At 42.7% G+C, this 17,955-nt stretch overlaps 1 protein-coding gene across 1 annotated transcript in view; it reads left to right on the top strand.

Moving 5' to 3' along the window:
- Positions 1-820: 820 nt before the first annotated feature.
- TYW1 (tRNA-yW synthesizing protein 1 homolog (S. cerevisiae)) overlaps positions 821-17,955 on the top strand; it is a gene marked incomplete at its 3' end in the record, with an annotated part of 54,775 nt that continues 37,640 nt past the window's right edge. The window contains exons 1-6 of the mRNA XM_009576153.1: positions 821-952; positions 1,663-1,803; positions 2,362-2,463; positions 3,260-3,454; positions 4,275-4,556; positions 5,783-5,905. Coding sequence (XP_009574448.1) covers positions 821-952; positions 1,663-1,803; positions 2,362-2,463; positions 3,260-3,454; positions 4,275-4,556; positions 5,783-5,905 — 975 coding nt within the window. The remainder of the gene's footprint in view (positions 953-1,662; positions 1,804-2,361; positions 2,464-3,259; positions 3,455-4,274; positions 4,557-5,782; positions 5,906-17,955) is intronic.

The following is a 17,955-nucleotide window of genomic DNA, read 5'->3' as shown; positions in this document are numbered from 1 at the left end:
CATGTCTGCAAGAACAAGATCCAAGAGGACTGCAGATAACAGTAGGAGGGTGCCGTCTGTGTTTCTCAGTCAAAAAGTGTCACAAACAAGCTTTATTTAAACTCCTGAATGTTTCATATGAAACAGGTAATCACAGGCACTACACAAGCGTGCTCCTGGCTACAACATTGTGTACCCTGAATGTTCTGAACCAACTTGAAAAATCTCGGTTGTTCTGAATCAAACCTCACTCACACGACAGAATTCTGGAAAAGTACTTTCAATTGAATCCAGGTTTCAGTCTGGCCTTGAAACTCTGGGTCAAAGCTGTTGTAATCAGTGTGGCATCTAATGTGTACAAGCAAGGGTTGTGTTCAGCAACAAGCTCTGTGGAGGTGATTTCCCCCTTGAAATGGAGCTTTCTAGCTCCAGAGATCTGCACATGTCGGGTCTGTGCAAAACTAAGGCCAGTACGATACAGTGGATGTTTCAGAAGTACTTTTTACTTTCAGACACTTGCACAGCACAAGTATTCTCTGCCTTGCCTTATAACAGAACCTGCCCTATCTAAGAAAAACCCAATTTCCATGTGACAGTCTAAAATGTTATCTTGGATACACAGACGAAACTCAGCTGGCGCACCTCTGAGGAGGTGAAGGCTCCTTGGTTCAATTGTAGTGTCTTGTCTTTAGCCAAAAGCTGTTTTCTGCAGAGCCTAAGGAATGGCTAATAGCATGAGACTGTGGGTGCTGTCTCTATTTTTTGTGTGCTCATTCTAAATTCATACTTTACGAATCTGCTCTTGCTAAATCTGTGGTTTATTCTAGATATAGATGTCTCAATGGATACATGGAACTTCTATACTTGCCTGGTGTCCTTATGGCTGCACAGATTTTACATCTATTCTGCTGTTGCTTTTGGGATCAGCATTTGGATCGTCATTCAGTTCACCACCACCAAAACCAAAAAGAAGGTAACTGAACATGTAAGCATTTTTGTCTGAGAAGACCCCAAAAATCGGTGTGTGGAAGTGAATAGTTGCTGGGTAAAGGTACCCACTGGTGCAGTGAAATGTGAAATGTGCTATTTCACTGTGGGCCCATCTAGGTTGTTGCAAATCCCAAATGCATTTTAGTTCATCTGATGGTTATAATCCTCAGTCTGGATCGTCTTAAGTTTGTGGGTAACTAAACGCCCTTGTTGCGCTGATGTTAGAGCAGATCTCAGCTGAGCGCTTCTCACTTTGTTCCTGAGAGAATGTGTCAGCCTGAGTTGCTCTGTCACTTCAAGTAAATTACTCTGCTTGTGCCCAGTGTTTTCATGTTCATGATGACACGATTGGACTGGTTTCAGGATGGGAGTGGGATTGGGCCATTCAGGAATTTAAAACCTCCGCGTGCAGGTGAGTGAAGTTCTGCTGCACGAGTTGGGAGGTTCTCGGGTTCAGCTGGATCCTGTTATCTCCCTGATGTGTGAGATGAGTGTATTGTAGCATGGCCTAGTTCAGAGAAATAGTTACTGGTGTGTTTCTCTAGGTATGAGAGAAACTAAAATGCCTTGACAGTTGCATTTGCGTAGTACTGAGAATCTGGTCACAGGATTTGAATTTTAAATGCTTTTGGGAAAATGGGGTTAACATCACTTTGAAAAGGGATTGACTGCGACACAGTGCTTGTTTCATAGGGTGAGAAATCCAACGGGAATCTCACTTCTTCTGAAGGAATAGAAGACAAACTAGTAAATGGATATGCCACCCTGCAGGCAAAGGAGGTCTATGTTGCTGGGGTAAAGATTTTCTATGGGTCTCAGACTGGCACAGCAAAGGTATAAGGTTTTTTTTTTTTCACATATATGAAGTTAATTTGAAGTGTTGTTGAGATTAAAGTATGTTGCTTGCCTTAGAAACCCTGCATTGTGTAAAAAATCTGAAAGTTCATCAGAGAGTTCATTAGCTCATTAGAAGTCATTGCCTAACATGAAAGATAAGTGAAAATTATAAAAATAACAAATTTTTCTACTCCCTTTAAGTGGGGCATGCAATAGAGACATTGATTATGAAGTTTAAAGTTTAGTCTTGCAATATACTCTTAATTTGCTAGCAGGTCTTAGAGAGAAGTGCTGTTTTAGGTGCTTTCTCAAAAAGAAATTTAATTTGTGTGTAAATGTAAAATCATTAGTCATTAAAATTCATGTAACTCTTCTTTCAGCCAGTATACTTCTTTTTTTTTAATGTGAGGAATTATAGGTCCAGTGTCCAGTTCTCATGTGTCATTGTTCTTTCTGTGCTGGGAGAAGTCTTGTGACTGGGCATGGCAGGGCTTGTTTGACCCTTACGATAGTTGGGTTGAAGTAATTGATAACTTTCTACGTTTCTTTTTTCAGAGATTTGCCAAAGGTCTGGCTGAAGCAGTTATTTCCCTTAATTTGCCTGTGGAAGTCATTAGCATGGGAGACTATGATCCAGATGATTGTTTATCAGAGGAGGTAGGTACATCTTAAATATGAATAATAAATGCAAGTTCTTCCTGGGATTGTGAAGGCTGTTTTCCTCTTTATTTCTCTCCTGTTATCCTGGAAATCCCCAAAGCTGTGTGTTGAAAACTGCTTCCCTTCTACGTAAGCAAGTGTAGCCCACCAACCCTCAGCAGAAAATACCTAAATTTTGAAAATTACTGGGAGAGGATCACATAGAATATTTTCGTGCTGACAGTGCCTTTGTATGAGCTAGTTCTGTAACTCAGGTGCGTGTGAGAGTGGCTGCACCAGGTCCCCCTGTTCTGTCTCTGGCAGTGTACACCTGGGGAAGGGTTCAAAACCAGAATAAGTAGATAGTGATACTTCTGCAGCCTTCGTAGACTTGTAAGTTAGAAACTTCTTGTGAGGCGTATTTATATTAGGTAATCCTTGATGGATTTTTCTTCTGTGAATATTGATAGTTGTTTTTTGAATCCATGGGAGACTTTATTGCTGCAGTTCAAGAAGCTGTTGATTGGGGTGGGGAAGGTAGGTGTCCAGTTCTGTTTTACCACTGTGTCTCTGTTAAGTAGGGGAAAGACAGCTTGATCTCTCTTGGCTAATTTAAAATGGCTTTGCAGGGAAGATGGCCATGCACCACCGTTGGGACTATCACCTGCAGCATCCCATACCAAAGACTATTAACTCACTTAGCAAAAATCTCGTCTTTTGACCTCTTCCAACTGCCCATGTGTTACAGCTCTCTTCCTGATGTAACGTGTTCTGAAAAATGCAGTGATGTTTTCTCTTCTGTTTATATTATTAGACAACCAGCAGGAACATTTGTGTGTTCTTGGTAGCCACATACACAGATGGACAGCCAACCGAGAGTGCAGCGTGGTTCTGCAAGTGGTTAGAAGAGGCTGCGAATGACTTCCGCTTTGGAAAGACGTATCTGAAAGGCCTGAGATATGCTGTGTTTGGCTTGGGAAACTCAGTTTATGTTGATCATTACAACACGGTATCTCCTGTATACCTTTCTTTGATTTCTGCTCCTCTGAAAAGCTAAGCTTTCTTAAATGCTACAAAACTGAATGATACTGGTAGTTTGTGTGAGAATTGCAGCTGTTGTGTGGACTTGATTAGGGACTGGGTTTAGGGCACGGGCAATGCAGCTTTGAAGCAATTGTGCGGCCCTTTTAAATGGGGAAGGAGTCCCATAAGCACTGCATTGATCTGGGAGGTATGGTAATGGATTTGGTAAATCCTTACTGAGTTAACTTCCCAGCTTTGAAAGCTTTCTATCAGTGCATGAGGGCACAGTACTGTAAACCCTCTCACTTGCTGCCTTTTAGTTTAGAGCTCTTTTCTCAAACTTATGTACTTTGCTGTATTGTGTGGATTTTAGCTTTATTTCCTGATGTAAAATATGACAGTATCTTAGCCTGGTAGTTAGTTTCATCTCAGTTAGAAAAATGGCATGACTTGTCACCAGGTTGTTATGTTTGTATAGCTGGGGCCACGTGAAATGTGTTACGCATATGGCCATTTTGACCAACAAGCATCGCAAAAAGCAGCTTGTTCCCAGAGCTCGTCTCTTATCACATCAGTATGATAGCAGAGGTGTTTTCAAATGGGAGCCCGAGGGTGTGTGGTGGTGTTCAGACTGACTGTGTCTGTGCTCTGAGTCAGCAGGTGAGAGGGAGTCCAGAAGTCCCTGCCTTGCAGTCCTGAGCAGCTCGCTAGCTCTATTTCCAGGCTTGGTCCTTGCTTTCTTAGTTGTCTGCTTTGTTTAATTTGGACTTCATTTGATTTCCCCTCTAACTTTCATCCTATCCTAGGTTGGAAGAAATATTGACAGGTGGCTGTGGATGCTCAGTGCCAGACGTATCATGACCCGTGCCGAGGGGGACTGCAATGTGGCCCAGAGCAAGCATGGCAGCATTGAGGCTGACTTTGAAGCCTGGAAAGCCAAGTTCCTCAGTCAGCTCCAGGTGCTCTGCAGAGGGGAGAAGAAGCCCTGCAGTGGGAAGTGCAAGAAAGGGAAGTGCAAATCTCCGGGGAAGCAGAGCAAGGAGAGCTCAGATCATGAACGTGAGGCATCAGAATACGAGAATACTGAGGTAGAGCAAAAATCCGTGGGGCCTTATGGTTTAGTGCCCCTTGCAGCACTATTTGACTTCTCTCCTTCCTCCTACAGCCCAGAAGGGTGCTGTGGGAGCTCGATGCTTTTGTTATGGAGCAGAGGGGGAGGAAGGATGAGATCCCATGGTGGATAACAGGTAGAATAAGTCTTCCAAAAAGAATGACCAAAGAATTTGTGGTGGACCTAGGCTACATGGCATCTATATGATAAGGGAGTCTTCCCCTTGAATAGGGGGAGGTATATGTTGTGACAGATGCTCCAGGAAGCCAGTCTGGGTTCTCACCAGAGCCTTTGCTTTGACTCATGGCCAAGTGAAGCATTTAGTTCCCTGTGAGCAGTTAACTTGCTTCCACTTCAACTTGTTGAAGCTTAGGTGCTTTGCTTGCATCCCAAGTTTTTTCCAAAGGCAGCTGGGGGACTGTTACCTGAGCAAGTCCTTTATTTCCTCTGAATGTGTCTGCCTGTAATCATTTGTGTGTCCTCTGGAGTGTTTGTTGATTGCAGGTTTTGAATAAGAAACCCTCTCTCTTGATCTACAGTGCAAGACCCAGAGCTGCTGTGGCACTTTAATTCTCCCTGCAAGCCGTTTATTGTGGGTTGGAAATGATTGCTATGGCCACGTTGAATTTTGTAAGAAAATAGGGGCTCTTCTGGCTAGGTGGGTTTGAGTGTGTTGGCCGCTGCAGAAACAAGAGGAATAAATCTTGCTGTTACAACAATGCTGTTATGCTGTACCTTGGCTGTGTACAGAAAGGGAGACAACTTTTCTGCTCTGTGAAGAGTTTGACTTGGAAAGCAGATCTCTCACTCCCTGTTCATTCAGGGAGGGGCACTTGGAGGAGTTAAAGGGGTTTAAGCGTCCAGATCATCATAGTATGCAGTGGGAGTTGGATTCCTCTGTATCGCTTCTCATGTGATCAGATAGGCACATGAGGAAAACAGAGCAGTCTGGAGGCAGGATATCTGGACTGAGTTTCAGGTGGTCTGTGTGCTACTGAACTCTTAAAAATACACACTGATAAAAGCCCCATGTTTAGATGCGTCTCATGTACATTATACAGGTTATTGGTAGACTATTCCTTGTTTTTCAGTAGTCTTTACTGATTGTGAGAGCTGATTTCACTGGTTAGCATAGATGAAGGTCTTACGTTTAAAATTCAGATACGTTCCTAATTTATTTTTTTTCTCTGATCTCTTACACAGGCAGAGGAGTTGTTTGAAACCAGTAGCGAGGAGGAGGCTGATGCTGAGGAAGCTGGAGGCACAAATTCTGTCATCGATGTTGAAGATCTTGGCAATATCATGAGCCACATGAAGAAAGCAAAGGTACTGCTGCTACAGCGAGTGTAGAACTGTCAGGTCTCTGTCACTGATCAGTTGAACTGATTAAAATATTACCTGCTGGATTTGAATCTGTAGGGTCTAGTTAGAGGGAGAGTGAAATATGAGCTATCGGAGAACCTGTTCCAAAAAAGAACATACTTGGAGGTGTGTTGGATATAGTTATCAGCTAACTGTGACTTGTTCACTGAGCAAATGCTGCAATGGTAACCTGTTATTTTCAGTCTGAGAGAAATTACTTCCACAGCCAACATCCAGATCTGAATGTACATTTCCGCCACTGTGATTCACGGTCCAGTGTCTAAACACAAATCCTGTTACTGTATCTGCCCGTGGGTACGTCAGCTGAAATGCAGGCATGTGTTGTGCTAGTGCGTTGTGATGGGGAGCAGAGCTGCTGGTGGAGTGGTAACACCCTGCTGCAAGAGCTTCTGTGTCTTGCTTCCTGCTGCCCCAAGATAAGGTGCTGTGCTTGCAGAGCAGGCCAGTGAGCTTGATCCGACCTGTGGTGAGCCTGTCAAAGACAACCGCGATGCCTGCTTTGTTTCAGGGTGTTACTATCTCTGTTCCCGTGCAGTTCTGTTCACGTTTCTTTTTCTGCATTCAAAGAGTCTGCAAACAAGATATACCAAACCCATTTATTTGGTTAGCACACAAGAAGGAGTGGGGATATAAGTAACTACTAGGCTAAGCCATAGTGTGCTGGCCACGCCGTTGGAAGTTGGGAGGGAAAGGGTTGGCCCCGGAATGGACCTGTGATGTACAGTGTTGCTATCTGCTGACTCTGTTTTTCCTCCTTAGCGATCTTTCCACGGTGGTGTCTTTCCTCGTGAACCCTTGAGCTGCTATCCATCCCCCTCCCAACAAATCCACCTCTGTCTGTAATGACACCTTCCTTATCTAGTATGCCTCTATGGTGTGGACTTCTCAGAGCTCTTTCCCGAATCTTAACGATTTTCCTCAGCAGTCTGAACCGAGGTGACACCGCTGGGCCATAGCAAGCCAGGCCTGGGGTCACAGGAGACTGTGTGCTTGGGAGGGAAGGGGGTTCAAGGGGAGCGTGGGGATCTGTGTTCCTCACCTTAGGGAGGGGGAAGGAGGCAAAACCCTTCCTGCTGCTTGTAACAAACTCCGTTAGGAGAGCCATCCCACTGACCTGGGGGCAAGGCAGACGGTTGTGTGAGAGCTTGTATGGACTTGTGCGCTGCAGTTTGCAAGAGAAGGATGAATGAACCGTTTGGCTTTCATATGTTGGTGGGAGAAAGGATCAGTCTTTCTCCCTGTGTAACTGTGCTGTGAAGTGGTCCTCTTTCTTCTCTCCTGCATGTGCTCACCACTAGAGGACACTGACAAAAAGGGAACTGTGTTTTCTGTAGCAGCGTGCCCTGCCAGATGATTTAGACCAGGGAAGGGAGGTGGTGTTGTCCAGCAGTTTTATGAAAAATTAGGCATTGTGTTTTCACCGACTGACAAAATACAGCAACACCATGATCAAGTGTAGTGTAAGCCAGGAAAACCACATATCATAGTCCAGTTTATGAATAAAAAGTGAGCACAGCAATAAAATACCTCCTGCTCCTAGCTCATTGTTCTGGTAGTGAACATGGCTGAAGTATGGTTTTATACATAGGCAGTGAAAATTCGTTGCTGCCTACCATTTTGGCTGATGCATGATTCAAACAATTGACTACGTTCTCCTTAGCCTTCTTGTTGCTCTGCTTGAGTGGTGAGAGGCCTGTTTGTTGTATGTACAAATTACTCACTGCAAAAGTACAAATATCTCTGTAGATCAGGTTCTTGTGGTTCTGACTGAAGTAGCCCCTCTGATCTCAGGGACAGCTGTCTGAGCACAGATGCTCGTCTGCAAGCTGCAGTTTCTGATCTGCTGCCTTTTCCTTGGAGGAGATGGCAAACACTTGTTCTGCCCTGGCAGTTGAATGCTGCCCTCTTGCCTTTGCAAATGGTTAAATCCTGAGAGTGCAAGTCTCTCTGTGAGACAATGATGAGGACTGGAAGTACACTCTGTGCATGGAAGTGTCCTGGCCCTTTTGGATATAAGGTGTTGTCAGCTGGTGAGACAGGAGGCCCTAAAACTGTGGATCAGCCTTTTTGTGGCTGGTGCCACTGAACTGCCCAGCCCTAGTCATGTCCCAGCTTTTTGGATTAATTTTGAAACCTTAAACGATGTAGTTCTCATTACTGGCCCCTTTATTCCTGTTCTGCGTGGTTGACCTGCCTAGCTGCGATCTACGTTTCTGGTTTCATGCTTCTGTAACCAGAGCAGGTAATGGAGAAGGGGCCCTCAGCGGTGACTTCAATGTAAATCCTCAGCTCTCTTGAATGGGGGTGTCGTTTCCAGAGTGATGGCAGGATATAGCTGTGTAAATATTTCATGAGAGAGCCTGAACTGATGACTATCTGTATCATTAGCTGGGAGAAAGAATGACTTTGTCTCAGTGGTGAATCTCCTGGGGAATGTGCGCATTGACTTTCAACAGGTTTATGCAAACACTTGAATTGTAAAATGATCCCATAGGTGCGGTTATTTACTATAACAAAAATAAATGCTGAAGTCTTGATATGAAAGAGCAGGATGATCTGCATTTATGAAAGTAATTTATCATGATGAGGCTCTCTTGCTTCGAGGTGGGAAGATACAGTTGTTTAAATCCAGCGCATCTCAGTTTAAATCACATCCTCACTTTAGAGGCTATAGTTTGTGCGATGAGAAGTTTTCTTTCAGATGAGTTGCGTTGTCCCTTTAGCCATTTTTTTTCTCTAGCAGAACGCTGAACTGTGTAAAATTAGTCTGACACTTTTGTTTTACACTGATGTAATCTGTTGTCTTGCAGTAATCCCTACCAACACAGGCAAGTGCTTTGGTTTTTTGTACCTGAACTATCCCTATACAAGCGAGCAAGTTTAAAGAAAACGTGTGTCTTTCAGGGTTATATCACAGACACTTCTTCATATGCAGAATTACTTGGACTTGAAATGTGCATAACAGTTTCCAGCACGGGTTTTGTGGATTTGAGTTGTCCTTTGCATATGGGAGATAGAATAGTAGGTTCTGCCCTGTGCAATATAGTTAATTTGAAATGTTTTAGGGTCCATCTTTGATCTCTTCTGCAGGCATGCGTTGCCTTTTGTGAGAATCACTAGCAGATGAGACAGATGTGCAGTCACAGGTAGTCATAATTCCTTGTTGTTGTGCCTTTTATGGGATGGCAGAGTGAGGCTGTGGAAGCAAGTATATCTAATGAGTATTTGCTCAAATCTCTGCAGGTGATCTTAATTTAATTTTGCATCCATCTCCTGTTACTTGACTTGATGGAAATCAAGGCTGAGTTTTGTTTTATAGTTTTTTATACTGCAGCTTCATTGCATTTTACAAAGTATTGTCAAAGGGCTTGAGACAGGTACTGGATTCTTGCAGTCATTTGGATCAGGCAGGTGGATTCAGGAGTTCAAGGTGAATGCCAGAACCTCTCTTCCTGGTATAGTTGTAGCTATTACATACTCTCCCTTGGAGAAGAGGTGGATTTTTAAAGAGCTTCTGAGGGTAAAGGTACACAGTTCAAGGTGATGGTGCCTTCTGCACACTGAATCTGAGCCCAAAAATTTACATAAGGCAGGGTGGCAACAAGAAATCATTCAAATATATAAAATGATGACTGATGTGAAGGTAAATTCCACACTTGTTTCCCAAATCTCATGCCTATGTGGTGATGACTACTTCATAGCTGCTAAAATCCAGACCTTTTTTTCTGAGTAATTCAATTTTTGGAACTTGCTGCCATGGGAAATAGTTGCAGGTAGTGCTTAGTAAGCTCCTGAACTGGACTCTAACCTTTACATCAGTACAGATAATGCCTGTGCTTTCATGAAGGGAATTGGTAGGCATGAAAGTCCAGCAGTGTGTTATACAACCATGGCCCGAAGGAGGGCTGGAGAGGTCAATCCGTTGCTGTCAGCTCTGAGGTGAGAGAGCCCCTCTCTCTGTGCTTCGCTCAGGTGCCTGATGATCCAAGGCTGTGGTGCCAGGCTGGGCTGGGTGATGAACAGCTAGGTGGGTTAAGGTCTGGGTTTTCTCTGCATTTACTACCCTTCCAGCTGCTTGTTTTTAGGCTGAGAACCTGGGCCTGTTCTCCAAATTGCTTTCATGCAGCAGCAGGAGGCAGTGGTGGTTCTCAGTGGATTTAATAACTAATTGGATTTCTGAGTTTTACAATTGTGGCACACTTTTCCTGTCCTCCAAAGTTACTTCCCTGAAATGTATTTATCAGATAAAATGTGAAATCTAATGGGTATGTTTGTGGCCTGCAAGACTGCTATTAATCATAGGGACACCATTTCTTAATGTAGATTATCTCCCACAGCTGGGAGATTGTGATAAACTAGAAAGACAGATCAATCTAGACTTGTTCCCAGGGAATGAAATGGCTTTATTAACCTTCATATTTATAAACTGCAGGCATGAGTAATAGTAATAATAATATCCTGATTTTTTTTGATGGGTTGGGAAGTAATCAAATGGGCATATTTTGTTGACACAATTTTGAGATTAATGTTCTTGTTTTCTAAAACAAAAAGCTTAATGATGCTGATAGTCACATTTGCAATGTAAATACAGAGGAGGGGTGTGTGTGAGAGAGCAAGACCAAGTCTGAGTTTACAGGAAACAAAATACGTCCCAGAGAACATGTTTAAGAAGTTTCTGTTTATTTCTATGTCCATTTTGCCGCAGGGGAGGGTTCCTGATCCCCTTTGGCACTCTTCCCTAAAAAGTCATCCTATGTTAGCCATTTACCACCACTGGGATTGTAAATCACGCCACTCGCAATGTTTCCTAAGAGCCTTTTGTGAGCATATGAGTGCTGTGGAAGACCAAACCTTGCTGACATTGGGTGAAGAAACTTTTAATGAAATTGCCTGGAGTTTGATTTGAAATGGGGCAGTGAGTGCTAAGTTATAAGGTATTTAAGGTGTAAGGTTTACAGACAAAGTGTTGTATGCAACTTTGTGTTACAGGCAGAAACTTTTTAGAGTATGCAAGAACTGTTAGCCATATTTTAGCTGAATTGAATAAGGCTGGGTACTTAACTGTCAGATTTAGAAACAGCTGAAAATGATGTGCACATTTAGAGCTCTCCAAAAACTTTCTCTAACTTTTAATGGGTGAAAGATTCCTATAGGAAATATGTGCTCTTATCTGCAACAGCTCAGTCTCTGGGCTAGATTTTGACCTCTGCTACTCTGGCTCAGAATTTAGTGTGATCCTACATTTAAAAATAAGCTTTAAGAAATATCATTTAACTGCTTGGGGACTACTTCCAGCATTAAAATCTGGATTTGTCACAGAGACACTTCACCCTTCCCCTTTCCTGTGTTCAAATCTTTCTTCTCTAAACCTTGGCCATTGAAAAGAATTAAAATTTATAAACAACACTACAAGAGATCTTAAGGCTTGCCTTTTCTATGTAAGACTTGGGAGTGCCCAATGAAAAAGAGGAAAAAAAGAAAAAAATTACTTTAAAGGTAATCTCTGGCTGGACATTCTGTCTCTGACATGTGGTATGATACTGGCTTCCTTGACGAGCCTTTGTAAAGGGCTTTGAATGAAGACTCTTATTTTTGCCCTGGGTGGTAGATCCCATATGCCTTGCTGTTCTTTAGTCTGTTGTAAATTAGTCAGTAAATGGGTAGTGAAGCAGAGCTGATAGATATAAAAAATTCTGGAAGTCTGAAGTCCCCCTGAGTATTGGGCTTCCTTTTTTTTTTTTTTTTTTTGGCAGCCTTTTCTTGACTACATCTGTTGTTGGAGATGATCAGGGTTTAGCCTGCAGCAGTCCAGCCCATCTGCTTACCATTTCTCACAAACTTTGTGCTGCATTTCTCAGGTGTTTATTTTTCCTGTGCATTTTTTAAGGTTTTTGCCAGCCAAATAACACAGTTGAACAGAAGTCCACAAATCAATGCTCAGAGTAATAATCTGCTGATGGTAATTGCTGGGAGGAAGTGACCAGTTGATGTCGTTGCTGTATCTAAGGAGAGAGTAGCACAAGGATGTCCTGTGGGACCGCAGCATCTGTTGCCAAATAAATGTTGATTGGGTAAGGTGTTATGAGGTACAGTAAATGTGTCCATGTTCTGCTAGACAAACCCTGCAGATTGGTCATTCAGCAGTGCAGCTGGCAGTAAGCCTGTCCACACGTACTCTCCAGTCAAACCTTATTTGCTGTGACTACCCAGTGGTCATAGTTTGTAAGTGGCTCTCAACTGCAAAAATATACGTCTTCATCTTGTTCAGTGTCCTGCCCCTCTGTGTGAAGGGCAGCATCAGTTATGGACAGTGGGAGCTGCTTTTTCTTTCCTGTTATAAGGTGAGCCACAATTTTGCTTCCTTTGCTGATACTTGGGCTGCTAAAGCAGGCAAAGTATCTACCTTTCCTTGATCATGTCAGAGCTGATATTCTGACATCCCTCTTTTGCTGTTGGTTGCAGAGGATTGGCTTGAGGTGGGGATTGCATTTTGCTAGGTGGTGTGGATATGCAGAAGAGATGGAGCCTCTCCTAAAAGCCTTCTGAACAGAAGAGTGTGGCATAAGAGAATGAGCTCAGCTCTACAGAAGGAGCTGGACACTGTAACATGACATTAAACTGTCTTTGTATTGCACAGAGTACTTGCACGTGTGCCAAACCATGCTGTGGTTTTTTCTCCTAATAGCACAGTTAAGCTTTTGCATGAGGAAATGATGTTCCTTTTTGCCGCTGGCATGGCCAGAGCCTCTGTGTCAGTGGTTCGTGGCAAGGCAGTCTGGGTCTGCGTCTGTGCTAGCAAGTCATCCCCATGTAGGGCTTCCTTCTGACCCAGCTCGTTTGGGCTGGGTCCCTGTGGTGATCAGCACTACCGAAACAACAATGGGTTGGTAGTTTTAGAAAGAGGAGTGCTGTTATATATCATCTACTGTAAACAAACGTGCAGAAGAGACCCAGGTGTGAAGCACAAGGCTTTGCTGGAAAAGCAGCTTGTGGAGTTGTGTGCATGGAACTGCGCTGTGTCCCCCTTGGGACGATGAAGCACCAGGTCATTGCTGACTCTTCCTTGGCCTGTGATTTTGGAAAGTGGGGCTTTGGGTCTTGAGGGATGCTCTGCAGGGCTTTTGGTTATCTGTCTTGGTCTGTTTTCCTAATTGACTAGTTTACAGTATCTTACAGTCAATGAAGATTGGTTGTGGTAGAAACCAGGCAATTTCCTTTTGACTTTAATAATGTATTCTTATGATAATCTCGTAGCCTCTCATCTAATATTTCTGAAAAGCTGGTTGATGCATATCACTGGGCTACAGACCAAAACTGCTATTGTGGGTGCCTGGAAGACTTGTATGCAGCTAGGGAAAGTGCAAATAGGGACTTTCCCATGCTGCTCTCTAGTTAGCGCTGACTTCTGCTGATGGTGAGCTTGCATGTGGTCTTCAGCAAAATGATCTGTATTATCATAATCTGTATTAACATTTTTATGGCTAGGTGCTTTCCTGCATTACAAGAATTCTGAAGACCAGTGAAAGCTGCATCTCTAAGGCAGATATGAGAATTGACTGCTCGCTGATGTCTGACTTGTGTCAGTGCGCTAGCATACACTAGCTGCCTTCCTTTCTGTGGAAGGTATTCAGGGTTTCTAGTACAAAATAGCAGTCTGCAGTCCAGCCAGTGTTGCTTACAAAGGCTGGTTTTTCCACAACAGCTATTGCTGCTAGGAAATATACCTCTAGCTGGTATTAGCTCCGATTGACTGGAGGCTTCTTCAAACATAGCAATTGATTGCAGAATCAAAATTCATCACACTTTCTTTTTTTAAATGTGTGCATGGCGTTTTGACCGCTTGAAAGATTGGTGTTGAAATGCCCTTTTAGTCCTAAATTATAAGGAAAAGAAAGAAATGATGGAGTGAAGAAGTCTTTTACAGAGCCATTTAAAAAAAAATCTGCAAAATATGGCAAGACATTGAGAAAGGATGTGTGCTGCATCCTCTCTGTGTGAGAAAGCAGAACAGACTGAAGTGGAAAATCTTACTAGTTTTAGGCTGGGCATTTCAGGACGCTTGTTAAATCATGTTACCTGGATTTCCGTTGTGATTATTGTAGCACAGAAGAAAGGAGTAAAAATGTGAATATATGGCCCAATTTTCAAATATTAGCTAGTTGCTTTTGAGTGGAGACAGACACATTTTTAGTTTTGATTCTTTTGTTTCCTTTGAAAATCAGTCGTCTTTATGGTGTGTCCAAGGAAGTTTCCCAAATCAAACAAATGTCGACAGAATCATGCAGCAGTATGTGAAATGGAGTTGTGGTTTAACGACACCTTGTAAAAAACCTTCCGTACAGCAGAGCAGTGGTGTTATAGCTCAGTGAAGCAATTTTAAACCCCAGTGTAGCCCTGCAGATATATTTTTAGAGTTGTGATCTGGGAATCTTTTTGTCCTTGAGGATTCTGGCCGATGTTGAACCTACAAGAAAATGGACGTTGGTGGGATCATTTATCCTTCTGCATTTCACAGAAGATGCGCAGTGCCCTTTCAGACTGATACATTTGGATAGCAGCATAAGTCTTCTATCATTACTTGTCTGTGTGAGTTTGGGCTTTAAAATGCTGTTGTGTATGTCCAAAAATCTCAGCATTGACTTTTCAAACAAGAAAATGCAGGATTCCCTCTGCAGGGGCTCAGCTGCAGGTCTGTTTGAATAGCATTCTTTTTTTGGATGGCAGCTAGTACCTGCTGCCTCAGAATAATGCGAGGGACCTTCCGTTATTCTACAGCATAGTAACGTAGACGTGGATGGAGACTTCCTTCCAGACCATTATTGAAAGTTCACAAAGGTTTCTATTCCAGGAGAAAAATCTCACTTCAGAGGTTTGGTCTTTTGTTGGTAGCAGTCAGGACTTCTCAGGGGCTTTCCCCATGTTGGGGACGCTTTGTGGAAACACATGCCATGATTTTTACTTTTGATCAAGCCACCTCCTATTTCAGTCACGGCAAGGTAATAGATTGCCAAGTTCCCCGTCTCTCAGCTGCCGTGCTTTCAATCCTTGTCTGCTTTTTGCTTCATGCTTAACTGGGCAGCAATGTATGGAGTGGGTATGTAGCCTGTGATTATGTAGACTCTAGTTGCTATTTTCGATAAGATTTTCTTGCTGTTGGGGTGTTTACTGGTTCACTGATGACTCAATCCAAGTTTCCAGGATTCATTTTTACGCTCACTTGCAAATTCTCAAAGCCATTTTTATTGATGACTGACAGCAGTTTGAGTATCCTGTGTTGCTGTAAGATTGGCAGAGTGTTTAACCCCTGGACTGAGCAAATTGCAGTTCTGTCTCCGTTTGTTACGGTTGAGTTGTGACAGCCGGAGCTTTGTACCTGGAGCAGAAAGGTTCCCACAGTGCACTAGCAGTCTTCTGCTCCTCTTCTGTTGTGTTCAAGAGTATCTTTGTGCAAGTCTACTCCCTGTCCTGTTCTTCTTCTGTGTGTTTCAGTCTCGCAGGAAGGTTGCTTTGTAAGGAAATGAGTGCCATTCCCGTGGGCAGCCTGATGTCTAGTTAACTTTCAAAAAACCCCTGTGTGGTTCTTGCGTATGGTGCCACTGACAGTGGAGCCTGAACTGGGGGAAAAGTTGTCAGCTTTTCTAGCTGTCCTCTTGCCACTGGAGTATTGCTTCCAGAGCTCTGCTTGGTGTGAACTTTAACTCTTCATTCATGTAATTCATGAAGTTTAATACTTCATTTAATGACTCCCCTGGGAAAGTCTTACTAATACTTCTTGCTGCCAGGCAGTCTTTTCCTGATAGCCTTGCCAACATTTTCCCTTAGTGTTGGTTCTGTTAGTCCTGGCTCCAGCCCCTGATGTATTACTGTTTTCTTAATGTTTGTGCCTTTCATTTGTTAAAAGATCCTGGAGCCTTTTGATAGATGAGGCTGTAAATCGTAACAAGGCCAGGGGTTCCCTCTTGTTTGACCACTAGGAGGTTAAGTAGGAAAGAAGTTCAGTCAACACTGGGATATTCTGGGTGTCATTTTCGTTCCAGGAGTAAAAACTTCTCGGCGAGCGTGTTTTTTTCAGCTGTGGCACATCAATAAATAGAGCCATGAGGCTAAAATGCTAAATTAAGGTAGTTTTAGGGAATACTTTTTTGCATGGAAGTTATGCTGAACTTGCCTCTCTTTTTTTTTCTTGTCCCTGCAATCTTAGCTTGAAAAGCATTTGATGTAATAAACCAGAAAACATCGAGCAGCTTGATGTCCTGGAGAGAGCACTTCAGAGAGGAGGAGAAGTGGCATGTCCTGTTGGACAGTCTGACAGTACCTGAATGTGGCTGTGGATTAATTTTGTAGGCGTATTTGTCGGAAAGAATTTGAAACGTTTGAACTGTGACTTGTCAAAGGGGCAGCAACACCTCTGCCTTGGCCGAGAATGCTGAGGTTCTTGCACATGTCTGTTGGACACCCTCTGCTCTTGACCCATCAAAAATGGGCTTCCCCTGCCTGCCCATAAAGTATGTGCTGTTTGTGTCTGTTGTGCTGCCTGTATGGCAATAAAAGGGAAGAGATTTTTTTTTTTTTTTGCTTTCACCTGTAGAAGAGGTGATCCTGAGTCCTTACACATGAGGTTTAGTTGCTTTTATTCAGATCTGCTTCAATAGCAGTAGCAAAAAAGCCCCCCAAACTCCAGCAGGCTGCAGCAAGAGCTGTGCTGAGCCTTGCGGCACCAAGAAATTGGAGCGTATTCCTAGATTTTCTCATCTGTGAGTTCTCTTGTTTGTGAACACAGACTAGAGGATGACTCTTCAGTTTTTCGGCAGTGAAGTATTTCAAGGGCATGAAAAGCTGGCTCTTGTCATTACTTGCTTGATTTGTTATGGAAAGATAGTAAGTTGCCTTAGATTTACTACAGGGCTTTCTGCTAAATCACCAGAACTTGAAAAGTTTGCTCTGTGCAAAGTTAACTTTGTTCTCTCCACTCAAACCTTAAATAATAGTTATGAAAGGTTTATTAAGCAAATAAGTAAAGCTCCCAGGGCTGTGAATTCCATTTCCCACAAGAAATATCTGAAGCCAATCACTTGCCAAACTGAACAAGTCAGGTATTGCAGTTCAGAGAAAAACAAATGATTATTTTGTTTACAGGCTTTCACATCAGGATGAGGGGGAAAAAAATATTATCATCTCTGTGAGGGGAAAAATGATTATTGAAATAAATGTGTTTCTGCCCTGCCAGTAAGGAAATTTTATTTGTTGTTCTTATGTTTAGGTGCTTTTCTCAAATATTGCAGTAACAGGCACAACAGGCAGGTAGAAATGCAAACCCTTTAAATTCAGAAGGACTTTTTCTGTATCTAAAGGCTGTCTTGGATAGGATGTTTCATTTGTGGTTAAGTCAATTGCTGTATTTTTAATATTATGATGTGCTCCATAATGCATATTTAGTTCTTCTGGGAGAATCAAGGAGAATCAACCTGGCATAAGATAGGCCAGGATGTGTCCGCTTGTAAATCCTGTGTAGCATTTTGCTTTAAGTAGCTAACAAATCTGTACTAAGATAGTGCCTTTCCTTTTTAAGTGGACGGCTGGGCCTAGTTCTGGGTTAAATGATAGCTTGTGGGAGGAGAAGCTCTTCATTTAAGACTTAATAGTTAAAAGATGAAGATTTTATCTCCTTTTATCTCCTTCCTTCCTTATGCATGAGGCTTTTCCAGTAATATTAATATTTTACTGTTAAAGCATCTTGGTGATAAATGAAGATCAAGTCTCAAGAAATGAGCATTTAAACCCAACAAATGACAAGTACTTAATAGAGCTAGCCTTTCAGGGAAGTTCTGAAGTGTTACAGAAACTAATGAAATTCTGCTTAAAAACTCAGAGAACTGAGTGAAAGGAAGTAGAAGACAGAAACAGCTTTCTCCTTCAGTAAGGACCACGTTGTGTTACTGGTCATTAGAAAATACCTTCCTCACAACTTCTCTGAAACTGTGAGGAAAGATTTT

This window comes from Fulmarus glacialis, unplaced genomic scaffold, assembly GCF_000690835.1.
Source record: "Fulmarus glacialis isolate BGI_N327 unplaced genomic scaffold, ASM69083v1 scaffold15534, whole genome shotgun sequence".
NCBI lineage: Eukaryota > Metazoa > Chordata > Aves > Procellariiformes > Procellariidae > Fulmarus > Fulmarus glacialis.
This window is presented reverse-complemented; position numbering and strand designations above follow the sequence as displayed.